Raw genomic sequence first — 20,091 nt, 5'->3', positions numbered from 1 at the left:
GGGATCGATTCCTGGCCGGGCCATTTCCTGCATTCCCTTCTCTCTCTCTTTGAATGTCTCTATCAATATAGGAGTCAAGACAGAATAGGCAAAAAATCTGACTATCACACAGATTTACAAGAACTTTATGATTGAGAAGTACACAAATGTTTTCAACCTATCAAGGCTTGTTCACTAATTAATTACAAAAGTCAGTTGACACATTCATTAAGGTTTCTATTACAGTAAGCTGCCTACAATACACCAAGATTTTTCTGTTTTACAAACATCTCTTGACTTAGTTATGTCAACTTGACAAGGACAAGCCAGATATTAAATAATGCACATTTGTCCCTTTACACATCAATTTAATAATACTGTCATTCAGTAGCATACAGTGCACTTGTATTTGGACAGTATTTGGATTTGGACAGTTACACTGGTTTTGTTGTTTTGGATTTGTACTTTTTATTGGATTTGTAATCAAAGATCAAGTGTAGACTCAGCTTTAATTAGGGTTCCTCTGTCAGGAGGACCCTGTTGTAATTATTGGTATTATTATTATTATTAGGTTCCTCCGGTAGGAGGGAACCTATTGTTATTGTTGGTATTCTTATTAGGTTCCTCCGGTAGGAGGAAACCTATTGTTATTGTTGGTATTCTTATTAGGTTCCTCCGGTAGGAGGGAACCTATTGTTATTGTTGGTATTCTTATTATTATTAGGTTCCTCCGGTAGGAGGGAACCTATTGTTATTGTTGGTATTCTTCTTCTTCTTCTTCTTATTATTATTATTTTTCTTCTCCTTGCGCCCCAATATCTCAAAAAGTCCCTTGTCATAAATGTTCTAATTTGGCACATTGATACAACATCCAAGTGGGTACCCCCACACCAAATATGGGCCACATCCCATTGAACTAAACAGATCATCAAAATTATGAAAGGCCATAATATTATGGCTGGATTCCAACCTACGACCTTATACTTTACAGGTCACCATCCAAGCCCATTGAGCTATTCTCAGTGTTGAATATTGTCAAGTTCAGTTACTGTATTAAAAAGTAAGTTGTTTCTCCTGTGGTGAGCGTTGTTAGATTCAGCCAACGTTGAAACTGATCCAATTCAATCATATTTTGACATACCAAGGTGAAATTGTTTGTGGGACTTCAGAATGATGTCATCCTATTGAACTAAACAGATAATCAAAATGATGACAGGCCAAAAGATAATGGCTGGATTCCAACCTACGACCTTATACTTTACAGGTCACCATCCCAGCCCATTGAGCTAAATTCAGTGTTGAATATTGTCATGTTCAGTTACTGTATTAAAAAGTAAGCCGTTTCTCCTGTGGTAAGCGTTGTTAGATTCAACCAAAGTTGAAACTGCTTATAAATTTCCTATACAAATGGGACAACAGGATGACTGGGTTGCTGCTGTAAAGAATAACTTACTTATAGTTTTTTTAAAAGGTTGTTTGGAGTGCCATAACTTGTCATTGAAGGGAATTTCAAATCATGCCATCATGGGATGCCACATCATGGGATGTCCAAATTGCCTCAAGATGTTTGTGTTACTAAATCAAATGTATTTTTGAAGGATGGTTCAAACCTAATAGGCTTTAAGGTGACATGCCTTTGAAGTACCATGCAAAGTTTCACCTTGATATGTCAAAATATGACTGAATTACAGCTGTTTGAACTTGGACCAAATCTGACAATGCTCGCCATTGGAGAAACAGCTTTTTTGATTATCTTTATTGAACTTTGTGAAGTCCATGACTGGGAATGGCTCAATTGGCTGAGATGTTGTGCTGGTAAGCAAAGGGTTGTAGGTTCAAAACCGATCAGAGTTATAGTTTTTTATTCTGACAAAACGGTTTCTAGTCTTCAGATAAATCCTCCTGTTGTAAAACATAGCAATGCGTATTTATTTGAGCCCATCACAGCACTCCAATCATCTGTTTAGCGAGACTGTGTAAACCACTGCAAAACAAGTCAGGTTCACCACAGTAGCTAGCTACTGGAGGTCAGATGGCTGAGCCGTTAGGGAGTCGGGCTATTAATCAGAAGGTTGTTGGTTCGATTCCCGCCCGTGCCAAATGACGTTGTGTCCTTGGGCAAGGCACTTCATCCTACTTGCCTCGGGGATAATATCCCTGTACTTACTGTAAGTCACTCTGGATAAGAGCGTCTGCTAAAATGACTAAATGTTTTTGTAGTCTACGCATGGTAGAGATAACGCTAATGGTTATCTCTAATGAAGTAAATTGATTGTTCTGGTGGATTCCTTGTCTGTTGCACAAATTCATTTCAGTAACCTAAGCCAGGACACATCCCCACTGATGCTAGGCATGGTTTGAAATTCCCTTCCATGACAAGTTATGGCACTCCAAACAACCTTTTAAAAAACTATAAGTAAGTTATTCTTTACAGCAGCAACCCAGTCATCCCGTTGTCCCATTTTCATAGGAAATGTACAAGCAGTTTCAACTTTGGCTGAATCTAACAACGCTTACCACAGGAGAAACGGCTTACTTTTTAATACAGTAATTGAACATGACAATATTCAACACTGAGAATAGCTCATTGGGCTGGGATGGTGACATGTAAAGTATAAGGTAGTAGGTTGGAATCCAGCCATTATCTTTTGGCCTCTCATCATTTTGATTATCTGTTTAGTTCAATAGGATGACATCAGTCTGAAATACCATGCACAATTTCATGCAATTTCACCTTGAAATGTCAACCGTTTCTTAACCTTTGTCCCAAAGCTGACCAAAGCTAATACTCTGCCCTTTCTATTCATACGATCTCAACAGTTGGTGTTTAGCAGAGAGGATAGAGTGATTGACTTGTAACCTTATGCTCATGAGTTCAAATCCCCATTCAGCCTGTTGTTGGCCAAACATGAAGTAGTTTTGCTCTTTTGTTATCCAACTCTCGATCCTCTAAAGTGTACATGTTTATAATTTATGCGGAGGAACCCACATCGCTGCTTGCAGCGATATTTAGGTTCCTCCGGTAGGAGGAAACCTATTGTTATTGTTGGTATTCTTCTTATTATTATTATTTTTCTTCTCCTTGCGCCCCAATATCTCAAAAAGTCCCTTGTCATAAATTTTCTAATTTGGCACATTGATACTACATCCAAGTGGGTACCCCCACACCAAATATGGGCCACATCGGACTATAGGGGGCGCCACAGGCCACGCCCAAAAGTCCGATTTTCAAAGTGATGGCATTTCCACCCCATTACTCCAATTCTTCTGAAACTTGGTGTGCATGCCTCATTTTTCATGAGGAACAAAAAAGCCTCAAGGACCCATAAGGTCCGCCATGATGGATTTTCCTGTACAGTGATAATTTGGGAAAACATTCAAAATTCCTCTTCTCTTGAACCAAAGGTCTTATTGACTTGATATTTGGTACATATATGTATCATTGACGTGTTTAAAATTTTTACATAAGGCAATTGAATCAAGTACAAAATAGCTGAAATGTGTATGTATTTATGTAAATGTCCACATTGCCTCAATATGTTTGCGTCACTAAAACAAATGTATTTTTGAAGGATGGTTCAAACCTTATAGGCTTTAAGGTGACATGCCTTTGAAGTACCAGGCAAAGTTTCACCTTGATATGTCAAAATATGACTGAATTAGAGCTGTTTGAAATTGGACCAAATCTGACAATGCTCGCCATTGGAGAAACAGCTTTTTTGATTATCTTTATTGAACTTTGTATTCCATGCCTGGGAATGGATCAATTGGCTGAGATGTTGTGCTGGTAAGCAAAGGGTTGTAGGTTCAAAACCAATCAGAGGCATCGTTTTTTATTTTTTATTCTGACAAAACGGTTTGTAGTCTTCAGATAAATCCTCCGGTTGTAAAACATAGCAATGCGTGTTTATTTGAGCCCATCACAACACTCCAATCATCTGTTTAGCGAGACTGTGTAAACCACTGCAAAACATGTCAGGTTCACCACAGTAGCTAGCTACTTGTAGTCTACGCATGGTAGAGATAACGCTAATTGTTATCTCTAATGAAGCAAATTGATTGTTCAGTTGGATTCCTTGTCTGTTGCACAAATTCATTTCAGTAACCTAAGCCAGGACACATCCCCACTGATGCTAGGCATGGTTTGAAATTCCCTTCCATGACAAGTTATGGCACTCCAAACAATATTTTAAAAAAACTATAAGTAAGTTATTCTTTACAGCAGCAACCCAGTCATCCCGTTGTCCCATTTTCATAGAAAATGTACGAGCAGTTTCAACTTTGGCTGAATCTAACAACGCTTACCACAGGAGACACAGTTTACTTTTTAATACAGTTACTGAACATGACACTATTCAACACTGAGAATAGCTCATTGGGCTGGGATGGTGACATGTAAAGTATAAGGTAGTAGGTTGGAATCCAGCCATTATTTTTTGGCCTGTCATCATTTTGATTTTCTGTTTAGTTCAATAGGATGACATCATTCTGAAATACCATGCACAATTTCATGCAATTTCACCTTGAAATGTCAACCGTTTCTTAACCTTTGTCCCAAAGCTGACCAAAGCTAATACTCTGCCCTTTCTATTCATACGATCTCAACAGTTGGTGTTTAGCAGAGAGGATAGAGTGATTGACTTGTAACGTTATGCTCATGAGTTCAAATCCCCATTCAGCCTGTTGTTGGCCAAACATGAAGTAGTTTTGCTCTTTTGTTATCCAACTCTCGATCATCATCATGTGGACATATAATATTTTGCGGAGGAACCTGCATCGCTGCTTGCAGCTATATTTATTATTATTTTTCTTCTCCTTGCGCCCAAATATCTCAAAAGGTCCCTTGTCATAAATTTTCTAATTTGGCACATTGATACTACAACCAAGTGGGTACCCCCACACCAAATATGGGCCACATCGGACCATAGGGGGCACCACAGGCCACGCCCAAAAGTCCGATTTCAAAGTGATTGCATTTCCACCCCATTGCTCCAATTCTTCTGAAACTTGGTGTGCATGCCTCATATTTCATGATGAACAAAAAAGCCCCAAAGACCCATAAGGTCCGCCATGATGGATTTTCCTGTACAGTGATAATTTGAGAAAACCTTCAAAATTCCTCTTCTCTTGAACCAAAGGTCTAATTGACTTGAAATTTGGTACAGATATGTATCATTGACGTATTGAGAAATGTTACTTAAGGCAATTGAATCAAGTACAAAATGGCTGAAAGGGGTGTATTTATGTAAATGTCTACATTGCTTCAATATGTTTGTGTCACTAAATCAAATGTATTTTTGAAGGATGGTTCAAACCTAATAGGCTTTAAGGTGACATGCCTCTGAAGTACCATGCAAAGTCTTACCTTGATATGTCAAAATATGACTGAATTACAGCTGTTTGAAATTGGACCAAATCTAACAATGCTCGCCATTGGAGAAACAGCTTTTTTTAATTATCCAGTTATTGAACTTTGTGTATTCCATGTCTGGGAATTGCTCAATTGGCTGAGATGTAGTGCTGGAAAGCAAAGGGTTGTAGGTTCAAAACCAGTCAGAAGCATGGTTTTTAAATTTTCATTCTGACAAAACGGTTTCTAGTCTTCCGATAAATCCTCCGGTTGTAAAACATAGCAATGCGTTTTTAGATGAGCCCATCACAACACTCCAATCATCTGTTTAGCGAGACTGTGTAAACCACTGCAAAACATGCCAGGTTTACCACAGTAGCTAGCTACTGGAGGTCGGATGGCTGAGCCGTTAAGGAGTCGGGCTATTAATCAGAAGGTTGTTGGTTCGATTCCCACTCGTGCCAAATGACGTTGTGTCCTTGGGCAAGGCACTTCATCCTACTTGCCTCGGGGAGAATATCCATGGACTGTAAGTCGCTCTGGATAAGAGGGTCTGCTAAAATGACTAAATGTAAATGTATTTGTAGTCTACGCATGGTAGAGATAACGCTAATGGTTATCTCTAATGAAGTAAATTGATTGTTCTGGTGGATCCCTTGTATGTTGCTCAAATTCATTTGAGTAACCTAGGCCAGGACACATCCCCACTGATGCTAGGGATGATTTGAAATTCCCTTCAATGACAAGTTATGGCACTCCAAACAACCTTTTATAAAAACTATAAGTTATTCTTTACAGCAGCAACCCAGTCATCCTGTTGTCCCATTTTTATAGGAAATTTATAAGCAGTTTCAACTTTGGCTGAATCTAACAACGCTTACCACAGGAGAAACAGCTTACTTTTTAATACAGTAACTGAACATGACAATATTCAACACTGAGAATAGCTCAATGGGCTGGGATGGTGACCTGTAAAGTATAAGGTCGTAGGTTGGAATCCAGCCATTATCTTTTGGCCTGTCATCATTTTGAATATCTGTTTAGTTCAATAGGATGACATCATTCTGAAGTCCCACAAACAATTTCACCTTGGTATGTCAAAATATGATTGAATTGGATCAGTTTCAACGTTGGCTGAATCTAACAACGCTCACCACAGGAGAAACAACTTACTTTTTAATACAGTAACTGAACATGACAATATTCAACACTGAGAATAGCTCAATGGGCTTGGATGGTGACCTGTAAAGTATAAGGTCGTAGGTTGGAATCCAGCCATAATCTTATGGCCTTTCAAAATTTGGATGATCTGTTTAGTTCAATGGGATGACATCATTCTGAAGTACCACAAACAATTTCACCTTGGTATGTCAAAATATGATTGAATTAGAGCAGTTTCAACGTTGGCTGAATCTAACAACGCTTACCACAGGAGAAACATCTTACTTTTTTATACAGTTACTGAACATGACACTACTCAACACTGATAATAGCTCAATGGGCTGGAATGGTGACCTATAAAGTATTAGGTTGGAATCCAGCCATTATATTCTGGCCTGTCATAATTTGTATTATCTGTTTAGTCAAACAGGACGACATCGTTCTGAAGTACCATGGGCATTTCACCTAGATATGTCAAAAGATTATTGAATTACAGCTGTTTAAACTTGGGCCAAATCGAACAAACCACACTACAGGAGAAACGGCTTTCTTTTTTTATACAGAAATTGACCATAATTTCTCAACCCTGCAGGTAGCTCAATGGCTTGAAACGTTGTCCTGCAAAATGCAAGGTCACAGGTTCGCATCCAGGCACAGTCTTTTGGCCTGTCATAATTTTGATTATCTGTTTAGTTAAACAGGCAGACATCCTTCTGAAATACCATGCGCAATTTCATGCAATTTCACCTTGAAATGTAAAAATAGTGGAAGATTGTTTGGTCACAAAAGCTGTGCGAGGGATTTCAGTTGTTGTGTTCGTTCAGATGGATGTTTGTAATGTTATTGTTGGTTAGTTATAATAATCTTGTTGGTCACCCTGATTGAGTATGTTGTGTAGTTTAATCGGACCAGAGAATCGGCTGCTATACAGTTACAGACTATTCTTGCAAGGAGCTGAATATGAGCGCTGCCCTAGCCCAGTTGTCCACATGACTGTTCTTAGTTTTGCATTGACTGAGAGTCTGGAAAGAAATCAACTCAAGAAGAGTTTCAATATTCTATGGAAAGTTAATAATGAGCCCTTGCTAATCATAGAATCTCAGCGGTTGGTGTGTAGCAGAGAGGCTAGAGACACTGACTTCTTACCTTATGCTCATGAGTTCTAATCCCCGCTCAGCCTATTGTTGTTGGCCAAACATGAAGTAGCTTTGCTCTATTGTTGTCCAAGTCTCGATCTTCTACAGTGTACATGTTTATAATATTTTGCCATTTTGCGGAGGAACCTGCATCGCTGCTTGCAGCTATATTTATTATTAGGATTCCTCCGTCAGGAGGAAACCTATTGTTATTGTTAGTATTATTATTATTATTCTAGTACCATGGAAGTCAATGGCAGCCCCTAGAACCCTTTGACAACTTTTTGAGAAATTTGGCACACTCATTAAGGACAGTTACTTCTATACTTACACCAAGTTTCATGTCTCCCATTAGACCACTCTAGCGCCACCCTAGCGTCAAAGTTGGACTTGTGTTTACACACGCAACTTTTGAGCCGTATGACCGATTTTCAAAAATGAGGTACCATTGGATTCCCTGGATCAAGACGAGTTCAACGCACACCATGGCGTCAATTTCCGGTTATATAGATTTTCTGCAATTTCCGGTTTTATCAAAAACCTTTGAAAGCCTACTCCTCCTACAATTTTTGTCAAATCTTCTTCAAAATGACCAGAGATGATCTTCAGGACTTGGACTTTCTTCCAAGCTGGGTTGGGCGGGCTTGGCAAGACGCACACGCAACATTTCAGGAGAGTGGGCTGACCAAGCCCCCACTCATTCCTTAGTCTCTAGCAAAGGCCTTGTGGATCTTGTAATCTTGGATCTCTTAACAAAAGCTGATCTTTTTGGTCTTGCATTTCCGATTTTGTATGCAATAGTAAAAAGTTATACAAATCCTGAAACATTGATATATATATATATGGATTTATATATGAATCTTTATTTCAGACGCCAAGTTCCATATAAAATAACAGACATAGAGCTATAAAAAAGAGAGTAAAACAAAAACATAAAACATAAAACATTTCCTGTACATAGACCACAAATGAGCAGTGCACAATGGTGTTATGTAGGTTCTAAACAGGGAACATTTAACTGAATCTGAGCACATAGAAAACTTCCTTAATAACATACTGGCCTGAGAATATATTTTACAGCGCTGTCAATATATATCGTTGTCATCTGTCCAATCATCAGAAATGACATGGCCCAGATATTTTATTTCCTCACAAACACCAAGGGGACTGCCAGATAAATAAAAGGTAGGGAAGGTTAATTTCCTGTCCCGATTACTTCTGACTATCATTATGTGGCTTTTCTTTGCATTATATTTTATATCATGATCTATGCCATACTGAGAGCACACCCATAGCATCTGTTGCAACAGGCTGAGTAGAGCCAGATCATCTGCGTACATCAGATGATTGACAATAGATTCACCAACAAGACAGCCTGTATTTGTCTTATTCAGCTGGCTTGATAAGTCGTCCATATCCATATTATACAAAAAGGGAGATCAAATTCCTCCTTGTCGAACTCCGTTACCAACATGGAAAGGAGCTGATACAACATTGTCCCATTTAACATGAAAAGTTTGATTGGCATACCAGAACACCAAAATCCTCACAAGAGGTTTAGGGACACCTCTCGCTATTAGCTTCATAAACAGTTTTTCATGACAAATTCGATCGAAAGCTTTGGAAGCATCAATAAAGCATAAAAATACAGATGAATTAAGACTTGTGTACCTGAGACAATCTCCTTTAGAGCATAGATACAGAGATCAGTACCATGTTTTCTTTTAAAACCAAACTGATTGTCTGCAGTCAGAATATACATTTCCAATTTCAATAAAATAATTCTCTCAAACACTTTAGACAAGATACTGGCCAATGCAATGGGTCGATAGTTGTCTATGCTGTTCAGTTTACCAGCCTTATCTTTAACAACAGGCACTGACAGTACTGACATAATAGAGTTCGGTAGAACACCATGAACCATAATTCCAGTGAGACACATGGCTAGTAATGGACTGAGTCTATAACTGGCATTTTTTAGATGCTCTGCAGAAATGCAATCCATACCACAAGCTTTGTTGTTGTCTAGCATGTGGATGGCATCATAAATATCTACTGATCTAACTATCAAGTCTGCAGAGATACCTTTATATTCATTATCAATTCTCACTGTGTTACTTTTAACACAATTAAATAGTTTACTGTAGTGCTCACGCCATAGATCAGTAATCTTCTCTGGACAACTAACCCCTTTGATATCAGAAGGGAGGGGAGTTCTGTTATTATTTATGATCTTGACCTAATCCTGATCCTTCTAAAAGTCAGTAAGATTGTTATTCTGCATCTTTCTGGCCAGCGAGTCTGCTCTCATTGTGTTTTCATTTCTCTTAATAAAACGAGTGCATATTTAAATCTAGAATTTGTGAGTTTTTTGTTATCAAGCAGCACTCCCTGTCTGGGTCTGCCTGCCTCTGACCAGACTCTAAAGGCTTCTCTAGCAGCAGCATGTTGCTCAGACACAAACTCATTCCAGCCAGGCCGTGTGTTAGGGACCTTACTCTTGTGATTAATAAAAGGTTCACTGCAAGCATAAAGACATTTGACAATATCATCATACATGCCACAGAGCTTTTCAGCATGATGTTTATCCTTGAAGTTCATATCCGTGCACATTAGGGCATCCCTAGGCAATGCAACATCACTATGTAAGCTGTCAGTTAATAGAGAATATCTGTGCATAACCTCTTTGGTCAATTTTGACCAGTCCAGTTTTCTTGAGGGAGCAGCAACAAGGGTACACTCTCAACATTTAGCAGCATAGCAACTGGTATGTGATCAGTGGTGGCCAGCCCATAACACATCTCTATACTTTCCAGTGAGTCATGAGCATCGGCTGTGGTCACAATATGGTCTAGCCAGGAAGTTGTGTGCCACGTTTCACTTACATAGGTAAAACTTGTATCAGGCAATAACGCTTGATATAATTAATTTAGTTTCATTACAGAACTGCTGCAGATGTTGCGCGAAGAAACACTTATCTGACATTAAAATCACCCATGACATAGACACAACACGAACTATTGTCCTCTATGAAGGACTGAACAAAAGCTAACCTGTTCTGAAATTCATCCTCATGGTCATAGGATTCATACGGTGTGTACACATTTAAAATAGTACATTTCTTTTCATTATGTAAACTCCAACCCAATAGCCCAATCAAAGATAAGCCACACCACCTTTACCGTTGGGTCATATTTTATGTTCCACAGTATAGCTACACCACCAGCTATCCTCCCACGAACCATTCTCATGCTGAGATCGGTAGTGGACTCTCCAGCACCATGAAAGTTCTTGTGTAGGGAGTTCAATTTTTCCAGATCTTGCTTGGCCATCCAGGTTTCTTGAAGGCAGACAATGTCACTCTCGTCCAGCAATGTGTCCACCACCAAACATCTTGATCTATCAGCAGCAGTATGTCCTATTCGGTGGCCACGAGCGTTGTAGGATACAACCCGCATTAATGATCTACCACTGACCCATCGGGGCAGCTGGCCAGTGTGTCTGTCTCCCTGGTCTCTACAGGTAGGCCTACATCCATCCCAGCATCATGACTGAGCTGAAGCTCAGTACCCTCAGAGCGGGGGGTTTGCTCTGGTCTAGCTTTTTTGAAAGTATAGACCAAGAGTAATTACCACATCACAACTGGCCCACCATTACCCATAGGTGGCGCTACATTCCACGCCCTAAAGCACAAAGATACAAGGCTTTCTGGAATGGATAGGCTAACCAAGCCCCCTCCCTTCACTCCTTGGGTTGAAATAAAGGCCCTTGTGGATCTTGATGGTATTGCATTTCAGATTTGGTATCCCATTGGTAATTCTGCAGCATAGATTTTTCTATACAGTTACAATTTGTAACTCAGAATATACATTTTTCAATGGTTCGCAATGTTTGGAGGAATCCGCCATTACTGCTTGCAGTTATATTTATTATTGTAATTTATCTCATGAACACATTGGTAAAAAGTTTTGAAATTTGGCATATTGATACAACATGCCACAACTACGGCCCAAACACAGACTGGCCCACATCAGACCATAGGGGGCGCCACAGGCCACGCCCAAATGTCCACTTTTCAGCGTGATTGTATTTCCACACCATTGCTCCAATTCTTCTGAAACTGGGTGTGCATGCCTCATTTTTCATGAGGAACAAAAAAGCATCAAGGACCATAAGGTCTGCCATGATGGATTTTCCTGTACAGTGATAATTTGGGAAAACATTCAAAATTCCTCTTCTCTTGAACCAAAGTTCTAATTGACTTGAAATTTGGTACATATATGTATCATTGACGTATTTAAAAATGTTACTTAAGGCAATTGAATCAAGTACAAAATGGTTGAAAGGGGTGTATTTATGTAAATGTCCACATTTACTCAATATGTTTGTGTCACTAAATCAAATGTCATTTTTGAATGATGGTTTTTCAAACCTAATAGGCTTTAAGGTGACATCAATCTGACGTACCGTACACAATTTCACCTTGGTATGTCAAAATATGATTGAATTAGAGCTGTTTCAACTTTCGCTTACCACAGGAGAAACAGCCTAATTTTTTTATACAGTAACTGAGCGTAAAAATATAAAAACACTGAGATTAGCCTACTGGGCTGGGACGGCAACCTGCAAAGTATAAGGTCGTAGTATCGAATCCTGCCACAGTCATTTAGCCCGTCTTAAATTTGAATACCTGTTTAGTTAAACAGGATGACATCATTCTGAAATACCACGCGCAATTTCATACAATTTCACTTTGAAATGTCAACCGTTTCTTAACCTTTGTCCCAAGCTGACCAAAAACTAATACTCATATCACGCAGTCGGTGCACAGCTAGATAATCAGCGTCAGCCACTTGGGTACCCAGTATGCAGTGCGGCATGTCCAAAAACGCAAAGACTTGTGGAAAATAGTTCGGTTACAACAGCCTTGCGAGGGTTTTCATTTGTTGTGTTCGTTCAGTTAGATGTTTGTAATGTTATTGTTTGTTAGTTAATATAATCTTGTTGGTCACCCTGATTGTGCATGTTTTGTATTTAAATGACACCAGAGAGTCTGCTTTTGTACTCTCACAATTTATTCTCGCAACCAGCTGAACATGAGCTCTGCCCAGCCCATCCCAGCTGAGATCAACTCAAGAAGACTTTCAATATCCCATAAAAGGCTAATACTCTGCCCTTTCTGTTCGTAACATTTCAGCAGTTGGTGTATAGCAGAGAGGATAGAGAGACTGACTTGTCACCTTATGCTCATGAGTTCTAATCCCCGTTCAGCCTATTGTTGTTGGCCAAACATGAAGTAGCTTTGCTCTATTGTTGTCCAAGTCTCGATCTTCTACAGTGTACATGTTTATAATATTTTGCCATTTGCGGAGGAACCCGCATCGCTGCTTGCAGCTATATTTTAATTTGCTTCCATAAACCATGCAAGAAATACATGTGAAATTAATGCAAATTATCTTCTGAAACCTGTTAAATGTGCCTAAAAACGCCTAAACAGCATGCCCAAAGTAAATTGACTGCTGTTCTTGAACCATTTGGAGTAGATGCATGTAAATTGTTTTTTTTGAAAGCTGACACTCTGAAGTTATGTTCCTTGTTGTCAGGACCCCTGCCAGTCCTACTGGTGTTGAGTAATATAAGCTTGAACACAAGGAAAGTGAAAGTTTCTATTTCCGCCTGGATTTTGTTTTTAAAACAGAGGCCTGAAGAGGCTTAGAGGTGGTAGGTATTAGCTGGAAGACAGAATTGGACCACAGGTTGAAGCCTTACCCAATTCAGATAAAAAGTCAAACATAATACCACAATATATTCATATTTGACACGTTTTTATAAGAGTACATCCAGGCGTTTTCTAAAAGGGCCTTTTGGAGACTCCAGAATGACCCTTCTCACCAAGGTCAAATTCTTAGGATAAAAAGGTAAATTTTTATCTCTAATGAAAGGTGGTACTTAGAACTATCATATATAACAGCTAAATCCCTCATAAGTATTACTGAAACACAAAAACTGAAGAATGAACACATTGGAGTGTTTTATCTGATTCCCAGGATTGGCACACAAAGAACACTGACATATTGTGCAATCGACTTTTATTTTGAAGGCTCCACAAAACGTGGCATATGGGGTATCGCCATTTACAGCTAGCGCTAAGCTACAAGGATAACTAGCTAATTTCAGAGCCAGTCGAAGCCAATTAGAAAAAATCGTGTAGAGGAGGCGGGGGGGTGGGGGCAGGGGGGGGCGGGACGCACATACCTGGTTGGCTTTAGAGGACTGTCACCGGGGCATGGAAGCTCCTATTGGTTCATACAAGGTATCGATTGAAAGCTCTGAGTGTAGCGGCCATTTTAAGAGTATCCGCAGGTTTGTACTCGACCCACATAATTTCCTATGAGCGATTGTTTGTGGAAGACTGAAAAAAAAATTTGGCAAAGGAAGAATGAAGCAACAAGATCGTGGCTATGTGTGGATATAATTCACTGTTTGGACAATTACTCGACATGGTTAGATACTTTGGACCTTTGGGAATTACGCAGAAGAGGTTTTGATGGGTTGTGTGCATACCTGGAACATTCCGAAGTAATGGTAGGTAAGTAAAACTTTTTTCTCTGGCATTGTTGAAGGAAATGTTACCGGACAAAGACGTTGACGGTACTTACTGTTGCGAGTTGAGCTTGAATTGGTTTATTTCAATGGACAAGAATCGTAAGGGTTTGTGAGGCTTAGTAGTTGACATGACACATAAGCCACGCAAGCCAGCAAGCAAGCATCCTCTCAATCTCATTATTTTACCTGAAAATCAACCAACAGGTAAATCCAACCAGCTATACAAGAAAGAGTTCACTAGCCATTTAGAACCAGAGAAGATTGGGGAGGAACATCTTTGTTAGTATGTTATACTGTTGTTACAGTTTTGTGCTTCCGACAAAAGGCTCAGTGACGACCGGGTGTGTTACATTTGAGTAATTTGGAAGACAAATTTAATCCAAAGCAATTTAAGTTTACATTACATTAATGAACCCACTATACATCCCTGTCATTGTTAGTTGAGCCTTCTCAACAAGTGATCACAGTGCTTCTACTTCCTGGATCTTAGTGTCCCCGATTTGTCAGGATCATGTCCACAACAGCTGCCAGGTTGTCGGCGTAGCCGTCAGCCGTCACCGTAGGGTGCCTCTCGTCAATGGGCCTGCATTAAATCACACACAGACAAGAATGAGCTCAGTCCCTCAGGCGGACAGGAACAAACAGCATCATTAAATAGTAATTAGTAAACAAGTGGGCTGAGCACGTGGATGGTATCAGACACATTCAACACTGTAATGACAGAATGGAGGAAGAGAACAGCTTGGCATGGATGCCTGTCCTGGCCAAATTAATGAAAGCCTTTTTCCTTCACACATTAAACCAATGTGGTAACATCAAGCATTAACACAATCTGGGTGATCAGCAAAGTTAAGAGACAGCCTGTGAACCTGTTCCCAACACTGGTTTCTCAGGGGGGGGTTTATACTTACGGTAAGTCGCTCTGGATAAGAGCGTCTGCTAAATTACTAAATGTATATTTCTTTCCAGGGGCCGAATGTACAAAGGATCATACGCATAACAATGGGCGCAGAAACATGTGCAGCCTACGGGTGTTTCTACACAGAGATTTATGAGAAAAAAAAACACTGTGTGAGAATCTGTGTACCTCTGTGCACTTTAGAAACGTATGCTATGTTTGGTATGTCATACGGCGACACAGAGTGACCAAAAGGCGGAGAGAAAGTGCATGCATTACAAATGACAGTTTGATCTACAATGAGAGTCAATTGTATAGGCTATCTACAAATTATGCCAATTATCTTGCTTCAGCGTATTTAGCCAGAAAGAAAACGTGCATTTGGGCCACAAATGAGTTATGCCAAATGTGATTGTGGAGTGCTTTTGGAAGACATCGATTAAGAGAGATTAAGGCGAGCAGGAGTTCACTGATCGTGCAGATTTCTTGGCCCACAATGATGACTGGTTGATAAATCGTTATAGATATCTGAGAGACATTATTTTGGATCTCTGTACTGAATGAGCTGTGTTGGAATGGGCAACAAAAGTCAAGGAAAAGTAAAAAAAAATTGACTGTAAAAGTTCTCTTTAACTGGGACTTTTCAGCGGGAGGTGGCAGACAGGTCGGGGATGAACCAATCCACCCTTGTGTGATGCCCGAGGTGTGGGATGACATAATCCGCCTGTCCCCAAGGTACATTAGACACCCTTACACTGCGGTTGACCAGGCCAACATTAAAGCGTAATATGCAGAGAAACACTTGGGAAACCAGTTATCGACTGTAAACATGTTACGATAAGGGCACAATGGGTTGATTAATAATTTTTTTGTAAATTGAAAACATTTTCAAATAATTGCTAGCATAAGGCCACCAAACAACATGCTCCTCCTATTTCACTAATTAAGATCTCCATTTCACATTCAGTAAAGTTTATCTTTTTAACAGTTTATTTTGTTTGTTTAGAATCATTCATTGCTCACAATGGGTTAATTGAGAAGTTTATTGAGAAACCTGACAAAGTATGGGCATTTCAACAAGCATGTAAGGTAAAATATGGGAGTTAACGGGGCGTGGACAACAAGCTCATTCAGGTGCGCACAATTACAAGTTAAGTGGAATCTATGGAGACAAACGTGAGAATCTAAGAAAAACGTTGCGTACAGTTTTCAGATTCATTTACAGAGTTTGATACATACACCCTCCACCCGGGGACTGATTGACCGAACACGCACACACACTTGCCCAGCATCACCAGATGGACAGAGGGCCGATTGCATTACTGCCAATGATGCCGAAAGACAATCACACCATCCCTTTCTGGCCCCCAACGCTCACGATGTTTATCCAAAACCTGCAGTGGCCGCCTTCTCTATTTCTCTATTCTAGTTATGCATGTCTGCTCGTGAGTGTGTTTGTGTGTATTCATTTTGAAGCTTTTCTACTCTTTCCGTGAATAATGAAAGAGTAAGCAGGTCAATGTAACCATGCAAAATTCAGCACGATACAGATAGTGTTACCATTGAGGTAATGTTCTGAGGCGGCTCCAGGTCTCCCGGGTCAGAGAGTAATATCTCTACAGGTGCATGGTCCATATCCCATCACAGATGTACTATGAATGCATAGATGAGCCGAAGTGTGATGTCCGGTATGGCGGTATGGAGCAGCTAAGACCCACGGTTACATAGAGCGACACGAAAGGTACCGTGCGTAGCCTCTCATCCTAAAATGGCAGTCACCTCGCCACCCTCCACCCTGTAGCCCCAACCCCCAGCACACCCACACAGAAATGCTTTATCACCACACGTCATTATGTAATGTCCTCATGAATGCTGCTCACCAACGCCTGCTAATCCACTCTGATGGCTGTGATATTATAATGTATCGACTGGCTATGCCAACTGGCCTACGTGACATGCAGGGGCCAACTGTACGCACACCATTGGCAAGGCTGTGTGCTGCGTATGTAGTGGAATAAATGGCCTCCATGTGCTTGGTCAAACATTTGTGTGGATGTATGCGTATCTGTGGAGGGGATGTAGAATACAGAATATTAATGTCCTGATGCAGTATTCAGTGTCTCTGTCTGTGCATCTATCTCAGAGTGAGAAAGAGGCAAAGTGGGGAGGGAGGGGAAAGGAGAGAATGGATGGCAGAAAGAAATAGAGTGGGGAAAGTGGTGGTTGTGTTCAACAGACAGGCTCCGGGGCACATCCTTCTTTGTTTTCCCAGGATCTGTCAAGGTTTCCTATCACAGGGTGAATAGCATGGCAGCTTTTATCTGCCTTATAAGTGTCACTTGTCTGCTCTACACACAAACGCACACACCGTTCCCAACTAAGGGGATTAACATCTCACACGTATGTGAAAGCAGAGCTGTCACACACTCGGCATATGTATTCCCCATTTTCAGCCTTTTCACCTTGGGGGCAAAGGGCTACACCGAGCACACAGCTGACCTCACACACCAGTGATGTTACAGCAGATAAGGGGAGTTGAGAGTGGAGGGAAGGATACGAAGGCCGTCCAGTCAACTGTGGGATGTGGGTCCTCCATCCCAGGACACTCACTTTAGGTCTGAACTTTTAGTTCTATGTTGATTATATTTTTAAGGACATACTGTCTGTGTCTTTCCTAAAAGCAACTCTTGTGTTGGGAGAATGATTGAACTGAAGAGTGACTGCCAGCGAAAAAGAGGGGAAAACACTCAAGCGAGTTTGTTTCCGAAGTATGTTTTTCATACCAGACTGGTTAGGGAACGTGAAGCCAAAACACATCCTCCACTTGATTGCATGGCTGAGCTCTGGCAGGGAGCGTGAGACCTAGGGCCACTCCCCCACGGGGCTGAAGTGAAAACAACAATTTACAGAGTTGCTCGAGTCCTTAAGACTAAACAGGGGGAAACAAGCCAATGCATGGGAGTAATGAAAACTTAAAACATGAGAATTGAAGGTTTGGAATAGGGTAAAGGAAACGTGAAGTGCTTGTATGAGTGTGTATTGTGTGTGGAAGAGTGTGCATGTAGAAGTAACTGAGTGTCTTAGCATCTTGGCCTTCAGGGCGAAAATATGATCAGTTTAACTTGTGTGAAATAAATAAAGGAGCAGAGTAGTGATTGATGATGTACAGGGGTCCAGAGAGAGAGAGAGAGACCAGACCGTGGACAGTTAAATTGCCTCAGCTGTCTTTATCATTATCCTCCCGCTTATTCTCGATCTCCCTCTTTGTCTTGCTGTCCCCTTTCATTCACTAAACCTGATAATAGAATCAGGCACACAATTATAAAACATCCATATTATACAACAGCCACACATACAGTGCCCTCCAAAAGTATTGGAACAGTGAGGCCAATTCCTTTATTTTTGCTGTAGACTGAAAACATTTGGGCTTGACATCAAACGATGAATGTGAAACCAGAGATCAACGTTTCAGCTTTCATTTCCAGGTATTTACATCAGGATCTGATGCACAAATTAGAAAATATCACCTTTTTGTTCGAACCCACCCATTTGTCACGTGAGCAAAAGTATTGGAACATGTGACTGACAGGTGTGTTTTGTTGCCCAGGTGTGTCCTATTACATACATTATTCAATCAATAAATACCACTGAATGTCTACACTCATGTTCAGATTGGGTAAGATAGGTTTTGTCTATGCAGACTGTATTCAGAGGTGAAAACAACATGAAAACCAGAGCGCTGTCTTTGGGTGAAAAACAAGCAATTGTGAGTCTTAGAGAAGATGGAAAATCAATCAGAGCCATTGCAGAAACATTGGCCATAGCCAGTACAACCATTTGGAATGTCCTGAAGAAGAAGAAAACTACTGGTGTACTAAGTAACAGACGTCGAACAGGTAGACCAAGGAAAACATCAGCAGTTGATGACAGAAACATTGTGAGAGCTGTAAAGAAAGACCCTAAAACAACTGTTAGTGAGATCAGCAACAACCTCCAGATGGCAGGAGTGAAGGTATCACTATCTACTGTTCGCAGAAGACTTCATGAACAAAAGTACAAGGGCTACACCAGAAGATGCAAACCACTCATTAGCAAGAAGAATAGGAAGGCCAGGCTGGAATTTGCCAAAAAGTACAGAGATGAACCTCAAAAATTCTGGGACAAAGTTTTATGGACTGATGAGACAAAGATTAACTTTTACCAAAGTGATGGAAAGGTTAAAGTTTGGAGAAAGAAAGGAACTGCTCATGATCCCAAACACACAAGCTCATCTGTGAAACACGGTGGAGGTAATGTCATGGCTTGGGCTTGCATGGCTTCTTCTGGGACGGGCTCATTAATCTTCATTGAGGATGTAACACATGATGGCAGCAGCAAAATGAACTCGGAAGTCTACAGAAACATTTTGTCTGCCAATTTAAGGAAAGATGCAACCAAACTGATTGGCAGAGCCTTCATCATGCAGCAAGATAACGACCCAAAACACACTGCCAAAACAACAAAGGAGTTCATCAGGGGCAAGAAATGGAAGGTATTAGACTGGCCAAGTCAATCTCCAGACTTAAACTCTATAGAGCATGCATTTTACCTGCTTAAGAGGAGACTGAAGGGAGGAACCCCACAAAACAAACAACAACTGAAAGAGGCTGCAGTGAAAGCCTGGGAAAGCATCAAAAGGGAAGAATGCAAAAGTTTGGTGACGTCAATGGGTCACAGACTTGCTGCAGTTATTGAAAGCAAAGGATTTGCAACTAAATATTAAGTCTTATTCACTTAAATATGTTTTAAGTATATCTGTTCCAATACTTTTGATCACATGACAAATGGGTGGATTCAAACAAAATGTGATATTTTCTTAGTTGTGCATCAGATCCTGATGTAAATACCTGGAAATAAAAGCTGAAACGTTGATCTCTGGTCTCACGTTCATTATTTGATGTCAAGCCCAAATGTTTTCAGTC

At 40.4% G+C, this 20,091-nt stretch overlaps 1 protein-coding gene across 2 annotated transcripts in view; it reads right to left on the bottom strand.

Annotated features, from left to right (window-relative positions):
• Window positions 1-14,281: 14,281 nt before the first annotated feature.
• The window catches only part of LOC124475479 (phospholysine phosphohistidine inorganic pyrophosphate phosphatase), a 63,822-nt gene continuing 58,012 nt past the window's right edge, over window positions 14,282-20,091 (bottom strand). The window contains exon 7 of one of the 2 annotated variants that reach the window (XM_047032134.1): window positions 14,282-14,815. In XM_047032134.1, coding sequence (XP_046888090.1) covers window positions 14,719-14,815 — 97 coding nt within the window. In that variant the 3' untranslated portion in view covers window positions 14,282-14,718. The remainder of the gene's footprint in view (window positions 14,816-20,091) is intronic. The other variant, XR_006956936.1, reaches the window with a different exon arrangement.

Source organism: Hypomesus transpacificus, chromosome 13 (genome assembly GCF_021917145.1).
Source record: "Hypomesus transpacificus isolate Combined female chromosome 13, fHypTra1, whole genome shotgun sequence".
NCBI classification, from domain to species: Eukaryota; Metazoa; Chordata; class Actinopteri; order Osmeriformes; family Osmeridae; genus Hypomesus; species Hypomesus transpacificus.
Note: the sequence above shows the minus strand (reverse complement) of the source record. Positions and strands in the feature narration are given on the sequence as shown.